The 10,782-nt window shown below is 40.2% G+C and overlaps 1 protein-coding gene across 2 annotated transcripts; it reads right to left on the bottom strand.

The window, feature by feature from the left end:
- Positions 1-164: 164 nt before the first annotated feature.
- On the bottom strand, positions 165-9,323 carry LOC110506772 (pro-cathepsin H). 2 transcript variants are annotated; one of them, XM_021586628.2, is made up of 12 exons: positions 9,210-9,323; positions 8,314-8,345; positions 7,986-8,091; positions 5,088-5,158; positions 4,858-4,962; positions 4,089-4,175; positions 3,837-3,892; positions 3,615-3,696; positions 3,403-3,471; positions 3,195-3,301; positions 2,768-2,893; positions 165-770 (listed from the first exon to the last, which is right to left on the bottom strand). In XM_021586628.2, the coding sequence occupies exons 1-12, from the start codon at positions 9,283-9,285 to the stop codon at positions 695-697; spliced, it is 993 nt and encodes a 330-aa protein (XP_021442303.1). In that variant the 5' UTR covers positions 9,286-9,323; the 3' UTR covers positions 165-694. The 2 variants fall into 2 exon arrangements, with proteins under 2 accessions (XP_021442303.1, XP_021442304.2); XM_021586629.2 differs by lacking the exon at positions 9,210-9,323 and having other exon boundaries at positions 7,986-8,097; positions 8,320-8,337.
- Between the last annotated feature and the right edge of the window lie 1,459 nt (positions 9,324-10,782).

Consider the following 10,782-nt stretch of genomic DNA (forward strand, 5'->3'; position numbering starts at 1 on the left):
TATCAAGGCAAAGAGTTGCTACTTTGAAGAATCTAAAATATATTTTGATTTGTTTAACACTTTTTTTGGTTACTATATTACTCCATATGTGTTATTTCATAGTTTGTCTTCACTATTATACAATGTAGAAAATAGTACAAATAAAGAAATTAGTAGGTGTGTCAACTTTTGACTGGTACTGTATATATATATATTTTTTTTTACAACCCTCAGCAGCATCAGTCTAAAATACACAAAATATGCCTAGTACAAACCTCTAAAGAAAATATAACACTAACCAAAATGTCAAATCAAGAGAAGCTAAAATATTGGTGATGCTTTTGTGACAGTAGTCAACTACAGTACTAACTAGGATCTCTTACACACTCAAAACCAGAGCAATATGTGGCTACATAAGCACACGATTCAAAGACTCTCACTACCCAGTCAGTGCCTACTAACTAACCATGACCAGCCACTTACCATATACAGTACAAACCTTCATAATACGATCCAGTTATAATTAATTTAAAATAAGTAACTTGGAAAATGTAAAACTCACATTGTAACAGTATAACTACAGTTCTTAAAAACATGTCCATGCAAATAATACAGAGATGCCCACTCCTGTCCTCTGAATGAGAAAATGTATCCTGTTTTTCTCATACTGTAGCTGAAGACTGACTGTGGCGTTCTCTTCTGAGTTCCCGTTACATCACACCGGGGGGAGAGGATAAGAGGAGCAGGCTGCCAGTCCACACATGTTCCTCCCTCGTTCTATTAGGAAATATCTGAGGAGGAAATACAAAACAAAATATATTTTGTAAGCTGTACCAAACAAATATAAACACAACATACAACATTTTCAAAGACTCATTCAAGGAAATGAATCAACTTCAAATAAATTCATTATGCCCGAATCTATGGATTTCACATGACTGGGAATACAGATATGCATCTGTAGGTCACAGATACCTAAAAAAAAAGTAGGGGTGTGGATCAGAAATCTGGTATCTGGTGTGACCAACAGGACAATCATGCAGCACGACACATCTTATTCGCATACAGTTGATCAGGCTGTTGATTGTGGCCTGTGGAATGTTGTCCCACTCCTTGTGTCTGTGTGAAGTTACTGGATATTGGTGGGAACTGGAACAAGCTGTCGTACATGTTGAGCCATAGCATCCCAAACATGCTCAATTATTGACATGTCTGGTGAGTATGCAGGCCATGGAAGAACTGGGACATTTTCCAGGAATTGTGTACAGATCCCTGCGACATGGTCATGCATTATCATGCTGAAACATGAGTTGATGGCGGCGGATGAATGGGCCTCAGGATCTCGTCACGGTATTTCTGTGCATTCAAATTACCATCAATAAAATTCAATTGTATTTGTTGTCCGTAGCTTATGCCTGCCCATACCATAACCCCACCACCACCATGGGGCACTCTGTTCACGCTGACATCAGCAAACCGCCCACACAACACCATACACGTAGTCTGTAGTTGTGTGGCAGGTTGGAAGTTCTGCCAAATTCTCTAAAACGATGTTGGATGCGGTTTATGATAGCGAAATTCACATTAAATTCTCTGGCAACAGCTCTGGTGGACATTCCTGCAGTCAGCATGCCAATTGCACGCTCCCTCAAAACTATTACACTGAGAAAAAATACAAACGCATCTAGAGATTCTGGGTTCGAGTCCAGGCTCTGTCGCAGCTGGTAGCGAATGGGAGACCCATGTGGCAGTGCACAGTTGGCCCAGCGTCGTCCGGGTTAGGGGAGGGTTTGCCAGCAGGGATGTCCTTGTCCCATCGCGAACTAGCGACTCCTGTGGCGGGCCTGAGAGCAGTCGCCAGGTGTATGGTGTTTCCTCCGACACATTGGTGCAGCTGGCTTCCGGGTTAAGTGGGCATTGTGTCAAGAAGCAGTGCGGCTTGGTTGGGTTCTCACGGCTCTCAACCTTCGCCTCTCCCGAGTCCGTACGGGAGTTGCAGTGATGAGACAAGACTGTAACTACCAATTGGATACCACGAAATTGGGGAGAAAAAGGGGTTCAAAAAATAATAATAAAAAAAAATAAACACATCATGTAAATTGTTGGTCCCATGTTTCATAAGATGAAGTAAAAAATCCCAGAAATGTTCCATATGCACAAAAAGCTTATTTCTCTCAAATTCTGTGCACAAATTTGTTTATATCCCTGTTAGTGAGAATTTCTCCTTTGCCAAGATAATCCATCCACCTGACAGGTGTGGCATATCAAGAAGATGATTAAACAGCATGATCATTACACAGGTGCACCTTGTGCTGAGGACAACAAAAGGCCACTTTTTAAAATGTGAATTTTTGTTCAGTGTAATAGTTTTGAGGGAGCGTGCAATTGGCATGCTGACTGCAGTAATGTCGATGTAATGTATATCTGTCTGTAACATTATGATTGGCTGAGTGCGCCTGGCTGTCAAATGGGTGACCTATGCCCTCCAAGGCTGCACCCCTGCCCAGTCATTTGAAATCCATTAGGGCCTAATGAATTTATTTCAATTGACTTATTTCTTACTATGAACTGTAACTCAGTAAAAACATAGAAATTGTTGCATGTTGTGTTCACCTTTGTTCAGTATAATTTCACCATAAAAGGAGATAGTCAGACAGCTATCTTGCAGTATACGTGTCCTACAATGTATGGGTGTTCAATAGCTGATCTATGTTCATGAAGCATCTATATAGTTATCATTAGTAAAAAAAGGTAGTTCAACAGCACTGAATATTTTTTATGTATTTACCCATCCATTCCCCAGTTGGTGCCCCAGGAGTTTTTCACGATCCAATATGGAGTGCTATTCTTTTCACCATATCCCACTGCCAGTACAGCATGGTTCACATTGTCTGTAGTGTTCTTACACGTAGTGCTAATACAAACAAAGAATAGTTTATAAAACACATGGAGGACATGTTAATTCATTGTAATAGAGGGTCAAATGTGCAGTTTGTATACCTTATGTGAACGGCAAGGAGCTTTACAGTTCATGAAAGTCTTCTACTGCAACATTGTATGGCTCATAAGTACAGTTTTCTACCTTCCACACATTATTTGATAAGATTTGGAGGTTCACAATTCAATTCCCACAAAGCTCTTTAATCCTGCCACCCAACATGTATTGTCAAGTGGGAGTGATAAGGAACAACGGAGTGTACTGGGCTTACTCTCACCTGCTGTACACACCATCTTTGTAGTGGAGGAAATCATCAGTCACTTCATATCCAAAGCTGACTGGGTTCAGTCTGGCCACAGCATCAACCATGCCCTTTTCGTCATACTGATAGAGGGCAAGACAGAACAACATACCAATTGCTGACCAAGAAAACAATGTTTAGGACAGATGCAGAGGTTGTAAAACGTTTAGTTTTAGTCTCTCACACTTGTTATGTTGACAACATCTTTCACGAAGGCAGCTGCCAACTCGGGCTTGAAATTGCAAGAGCCATCCTAAGGAAAGTAATTGGGATAAAGAAGTATATAGTGAGTAATCCAAACAAGTGAGTCATAAGGATGAAATACTAGTATAACACTGTTACTTGTGTTATTAACATTTTCCTTTTTTACACTAAGAATAATTTATAAATACATACATGTCCCGTGTAAGGATAGTCATCTTCGGTCATGAGTCCGTTGTTGTATTTAACATACTCAAACGCCTGGCTTGGGAGTCCCCTGAAACCAATACATTACAGTAGCTGAATGATGTTTTTGCAGACAGACAGCAACAGTATGCATCAGGAGGCATAGAAGTCACATGCAGGACAGGAGTGATAAGCTCATGTGATTTTAAGATGGTACTGTAGGCTACCAACCCCATACATCCATGATTGTTGAAGTCTTGAGCACAGTCCACCAGTTGCTGCTCAGACTGGAAAATATAGAATGATAACTCACAGATAAGGCTATTACCAACAACCATTCAACAACCAATTCAACTACAGTCTTTCTATTGTACCGCTTCATATGAAACCATACAGGGAAACATAGTAGGTTGACTGCCAAAATCAGTGTGAAACATAGTGTGAAACCGTAGAAAATACAAGAGAAATAGGGCTAGTTCTCACCAGAAGTGGGAGTTTTCCAGTAGCTATAGCGGTAACAGACTCAAGACAGCCGGTAGTGGAGAAGGTCCAGCAGCTTCCACAATGACCCTTAGGACACAACAATAGCACATTCACTCAACATGATATCAACACAGCACAGTCATAAATGTACAGCTTCTTTTATCTTTGTCACTCGCCTGCAATCAGCCAATCCATAAGAAAATGACTTGGTCATGTTGTTGTGAATATACACTGAGTAGAAAACATTATGAACACCTGCTCTTTCCATGACAGACTGACCAGGTGAATCCAGGTCAAAACTTTGATCCCTTATTGATGTCACTTGTAAAATCCACTTCAACCAGTGTAGATAAAGGGCAGGAGACCGGTTAAAGATGGATTTTTAAGCCTTGAGACATGGATTGTGTGTGTGTGTGCCATTCGGAAGGTGAATTGCAAGACAAAAGATTTAAGTTCCTTTGAACGGGGTATGGTATTAGGTGCCAGGAGCAGTTTGTGTCACACTCAACAGTTTCCCGTGTGTATCAACAATGGTCCACCACCCAAAGGACATCCAGCCAGCTTGACACAACTGTGGAAAGCATTGGAGTCAACATGGGCCAGCATCCCTATGGAATGCTTTCGACACCTTGTAGAGTGTCCATGCCCAGATGAATTGAGGCTGTTCAGAGGGCAAAACAGGGGGGGGGGGGTGCAACTCAATATTAGGAAGGTGTTCTTAATGTTTTGTACACTCAGTATATTTAGCCTTATGAGGGAAACGTAGTACCTGGTATTTGACAGGTGACACATAGTTTCCCTTCTCTCTCCAGTCCACAGAACCAGGATATGGCCCATGGCTGCTGATGTGACTCCCTTTGGTGGCAGAGCAGTTCTGATGAAGATAAATGGAAGAACAATTACTATTGATTAGGCTATCTTATGTCAGGGAAGCTCGTAGACTTATAATTGGGGTTAACTACAGGATCACATTTTAGTAATTACATTTCACAGCTGTACCTGAGGTTCAGTCAGGAGGAAAGTTTTCCTAAACTCTGCAAAGCTCATGTCAGAAAACTGATTCAGTCCCACTGGGAAAAGGAAAGTTACAACATGTCAGAAAACTGATTCAGTCCCACTGGGAAAAGGACAGTTACAACATGTCAGAAAACTGATTCAGTCCCACTGGGAAAAGGACAGTTACAACATGTCAGAAAACTGATTCAGTCCCACTGGGAAAAGGACAGTTACAACATGTCAGAAAACTGATTCAGTCCCACTGGGAAAAGGACAGTTACAACATGTCAGAAAACTGATTCAGTCCCACTGGGAAAAGGACAGTTACAACATGTCAGAAAACTGATTCAGTCCCACTGGGAAAAGGACAGTTACAACATGTCAGAAAACTGATTCAGTCCCACTGGGAAAAGGACAGTTACAACATGTCAGAAAACTGATTCAGTCCCACTGGGAAAAGGAAAGTTACAACATGTCAGAAAACTGATTCAGTCCCACTGGGAAAAGGAAAGTTACAACATGTCAGAAAACTGATTCAGTCCCACTGGGAAAAGGACAGTTACAACATGTCAGAAAACTGATTCAGTCCCACTGGGAAAAGGACAGTTACAACATGTCAGAAAACTGATTCAGTCCCACTGGGAAAAGGACAGTTACAACATGTCAGAAAACTGATTCAGTCCCACTGGGAAAAGGACAGTTACAACATGTCAGAAAACTGATTCAGTCCCACTGGGAAAAGGACAGTTACAACATGTCAGAAAACTGATTCAGTCCCACTGGGAAAAGGACAGTTACAACATGTCAGAAAACTGATTCAGTCCCACTGGGAAAAGGAAAGTTACAACATGTCAGAAAACTGATTCAGTCCCACTGGGAAAAGGACAGTTACAACATGTCAGAAAACTGATTCAGTCCCACTGGGAAAAGGAAAGTTACAACATGTCAGAAAACTGATTCAGTCCCACTGGGAAAAGGACAGTTACAACATGTCAGAAAACTGATTCAGTCCCACTGGGAAAAGGACAGTTACAACATGTCAGAAAACTGATTCAGTCCCACTGGGAAAAGGACAGTTACAACATGTCAGAAAACTGATTCAGTCCCACTGGGAAAAGGACAGTTACAACATGTCAGAAAACTGATTCAGTCCCACTGGGAAAAGGACAGTTACAACATGTCAGAAAACTGATTCAGTCCCACTGGGAAAAGGACAGTTACAACATGTCAGAAAACTGATTCAGTCCCACTGGGAAAAGGACAGTTACAACATGTCAGAAAACTGATTCAGTCCCACTGGGAAAAGGACAGTTACAACATGTCAGAAAACTGATTCAGTCCCACTGGGAAAAGGACAGTTACAACATGTCAGAAAACTGATTCAGTCCCACTGGGAAAAGGACAGTTACAACATGTCAGAAAACTGATTCAGTCCCACTGGGAAAAGGAAAGTTACAACATGTCAGAAAACTGATTCAGTCCCACTGGGAAAAGGACAGTTACAACATGTCAGAAAACTGATTCAGTCCCACTGGGAAAAGGACAGTTACAACATGTCAGAAAACTGATTCAGTCCCACAGGGAAAAGGACAGTTACAACATGTCAGAAAACTGATTCAGTCCCACTGGGAAAAGGACAGTTACAACATGTCAGAAAACTGATTCAGTCCCACTGGGAAAAGGACAGTTACAACATGTCAGAAAACTGATTCAGTCCCACAGGGAAAAGGACAGTTACAACATGTCAGAAAACTGATTCAGTCCCACTGGGAAAAGGACAGTTACAACATGTCAGAAAACTGATTCAGTCCCACTGGGAAAAGGAAAGTTACAACATGTCAGAAAACTGATTCAGTCCCACTGGGAAAAGGACAGTTACAACATGTCAGAAAACTGATTCAGTCCCACTGGGAAAAGGACAGTTACAACATGTCAGAAAACTGATTCAGTCCCACTGGGAAAAGGACAGTTACAACATGTCAGAAAACTGATTCAGTCCCACTGGGAAAAGGAAAGTTACAACATGTCAGAAAACTGATTCAGTCCCACTGGGAAAAGGACAGTTACAACATGTCAGAAAACTGATTCAGTCCCACTGGGAAAAGGACAGTTACAACATGTCAGAAAACTGATTCAGTCCCACTGGGAAAAGGACAGTTACAACATGTCAGAAAACTGATTCAGTCCCACTGGGAAAAGGACAGTTACAACATGTCAGAAAACTGATTCAGTCCCACTGGGAAAAGGAAAGTTACAACATGTCAGAAAACTGATTCAGTCCCACTGGGAAAAGGAAAGTTACAACATGTCAGAAAACTGATTCAGTCCCACTGGGAAAAGGACAGTTACAACATGTCAGAAAACTGATTCAGTCCCACTGGGAAAAGGAAAGTTACAACATGTCAGAAAACTGATTCAGTCCCACTGGGAAAAGGAAAGTTACAACATGTCAGAAAACTGATTCAGTCCCACTGGGAAAAGGAAAGTTACAACATGTCAGAAAACTGATTCAGTCCCACTGGGAAAAGGACAGTTACAACATGTCAGAAAACTGATTCAGTCCCACTGGGAAAAGGACAGTTACAACATGTCAGAAAACTGATTCAGTCCCACTGGGAAAAGGACAGTTACAACATGTCAGAAAACTGATTCAGTCCCACTGGGAAAAGGAAAGTTACAACATGTCAGAAAACTGATTCAGTCCCACTGGGAAAAGGAAAGTTACAACATGTCAGAAAACTGATTCAGTCCCACTGGGAAAAGGAAAGTTACAATAGTTGTAAGATATCATACCTGTAACATACATACAGCTATATTATGAATACATTGAGAGTTAAGTTGTGACTGGGAAAACAGGAAGAAATGGACAAATAGTTGAAAATAAATAAATGCATAGCCTACTTGAGAACGTGTGCTTCCCTGCATTATGATAGTGGATTCTCCTCTTATGCCCAGTGAAGATGTTCAGGCGATGGTGGTACTCCTCCAGAGCATAGACTTTATTATACTGTAATAACAAAAACAGGTATAGGCAGGCAGTCAACTAAAGATGACAACCTCATACTGACAAGCAAATACATTTGAGGAAGGTCTTGGCCTACTGCTTTAATTTATTACAGGAAGGAACAAGATGACTGTGTGTACAGTAACTCTGGTATGTAGGCTACTGTATGTCATCTGCTTTCCTAAAAAATAACACGTGACAGTTTACATTGTAGCCTTTACATACCTGTAACATCCATTGTTTGAAGTGATATTCCTCTTTAAAAATAATAAAATAAAAATAATAAAACACAAATATGATCAGTTAGACCTATGATTTTGATGGTCACATTGTTACAAGTTTGAAACGGTCACTTTTCTGTGCAATGTTAACATTTTAGGCTATAGCATGTGTCACTGTTGTTTCACTGCATGTATTATGCAATTTAATACGCTATAAATCAAATCTAAGTTTATTTGTCACGTGCCGAATACAACAGGTATAGATAGACCTAACAGTGAAATGGCTACTTACAGGCTCTAACCAATAATGCAAAAAAGGTATTATGTAAACAATAGGTAAGTAAAGAAATAAAACAATAGTTATATACAGTAGCGAGGCTATACAAGTAGCGAGGCTACATACAGACACCGGTTAGTCAGGCTGATTGAGGTAGTATGTACATGTAGATATGGTTAAAATTACTAATTATATATGATGAACAGAGAGTAGCAGTAGCGTAAAAGAGGGGTTGGCGGGTGGCAGGACACAATGCAGATAGCCCGGTTAGCTAATGTGCGGGAGCACTGGTTGGTCGGCCCAATTGAGTTAGTATGTACATGAATGTATTGTTAAAGTGACGGGTGACGGGTTAAAGTGAGGCTATTCATTTCGGTAGCCTAATTATGATCTTTGCTTTTTCATTAGGCTTATTAAATACAGTCTGGTCAACCGCTCAGATCAAGATCAGAAACATAATTTGTGAAGTTAACGGTCCACACAAAACCCGCTTTCATCTGCAGTGCCACTGCATGGCTTGTTGCACTTGACTTTTAGTTTGTTTCTTCCTCCACACGTCGATGTGTGCGTCCAAAGGGGATGCGGGATATGAACAACAAACAGATTAGGGGAGTTATGCTTACCTTCAGGTAAAAACAAGGGTGTTAAATTGGCTAAATGCAAAAAAGCAAGAATAAAAGCAACAGTATACAGCGTCATACTTCCGCGTGTGTTTCGCAACCCAATGTATCACGTGACTTGAGTAACCTATCCATTTCATTCATGTGTCCTTGTGGCAGGGTCGGTTATCAAAGTTTTTGTAAGCACCATAATATGCCTAATTTCCCACCCCACATCAAAATAATTAACATCAAAGTCAATAAAGTGTGCACTTACTGAGGAGATAAAAATACAATTGTAAGTATCACAGAATTATTAAAGGCCCAGTGCATTCAATATTCAGTTTCGCCTGTGTTTTGTATCATATTGTTAAACAGCTGATGAAACTAACACAGTACAAGTGTGTGAGCAAAAAAAAAACATCCGTGTTATTTCCTGATGGTTGCTGGTTGAAAATACAATCTACACAGGACCTTCTAATCAGCAGGTTTTGCAAACGTGGAGTTTCAGGTTGTAAATTAGTTAATAGACCAATAACAACGAGAGTTCCAAACCTCTCTGCCAATAAAGGCTAGTTTTCAGTTCCCCCCCACCCCACTCATGCCACTCCCAGACAGTCCTAGCAAAATTCTTGCTGGAGAATCTTTTTTGGTTGCTAAAAAGCTATTTAAGTTATTTTTATTTTTTTACCATTTAATGGACAACTATTACAGTCTGGTAATTAATTGTTACCTAATTATTTAATATTTATATAAAAACGTCTGCATCGGGCCTTTAAAATTGTAGCTTAGAACTTTACACATCTTTATACACTGCCACACATTCATATTTTTCAGGCAGTTAAAATAAAGACTATTGTCATACAACTGTAGTGATTATTCAAAATTCACAGTCCACAGCCCAGAACATAATGCATCTCTAACTCTGTGTGTGTTCTTCTGTCAGTTCTTTCTTTGGGTCAGTGATGAATCATTTAAAATTGAAAATTATTGCTTGCAGAACATTTTCTTAAAATATTTTATGAAAATGTCATGTTCAGCTCATATGGTTTAAACTTGTTAAACTTGGCCACAAGAGGACAGTGCACTCCTTATAAACCAGAGCCTGCTATGAGAGATCCGTCCTGTAGATGGCAGTATAATATCACTGCAAAACTGATATGATGGAACTGAAAGAGCAACGGCGTCTTCTGCAACAGAGCCACTCCCAATTACGTATACATATTAACATTGCTCTTCTCTCTCCAACTCAGCTGTGGAGTGGGAGGTAATTGTGTTCATGCAGAACCCTAGATAGTCAGTTATTATCACCTCCTCTTCAAATATGGTGAGCTACAGGTAAACAGTGCCTTCGTAAAGTATTCAGACCCCTTGATTTTTTCCACATTTTGTTACATTACAGCCTTATTCTAAAATGGATAAAAAAATAATAATAATCATCAACCTCCACACAATACCGCATAATGACATCGCAAAAATAGGCTTTTAGACATTTTTACTAATTTATACAAAATGTAATAACTTCATTATGACGTTTACATAAGTATTCAGACCCTTTACTCAGCACATTGTTGAAGCACCCTTGGCAGCAATTACA

The sequence above is a fragment of the Oncorhynchus mykiss genome, chromosome 26, assembly GCF_013265735.2.
Source record: "Oncorhynchus mykiss isolate Arlee chromosome 26, USDA_OmykA_1.1, whole genome shotgun sequence".
Taxonomy (NCBI): Eukaryota; Metazoa; Chordata; class Actinopteri; order Salmoniformes; family Salmonidae; genus Oncorhynchus; species Oncorhynchus mykiss.

What these genes read in the sequence shown, in the direction of transcription:
- LOC110506772 (XM_021586628.2), bottom strand. Translation starts at nt 9,285, where the DNA reads ATGACGCTGTATACTGTTGCTTTTATTCTTGCTTTTTTGCATTTAGCC. An exon ending in TCCTCCTGACTGAACCTCAG is followed by an intron (nt 4,963 to 5,087) that starts GTACAGCTGTGA and finishes TATCTTCATCAG; the next exon opens with AACTGCTCTGCCACCAAAGG. An exon ending in AAAGATGGTGTGTACAGCAG is followed by an intron (nt 2,894 to 3,194) that starts GTGAGAGTAAGC and finishes TGTTTGTATTAG; the next exon opens with CACTACGTGTAAGAACACTA.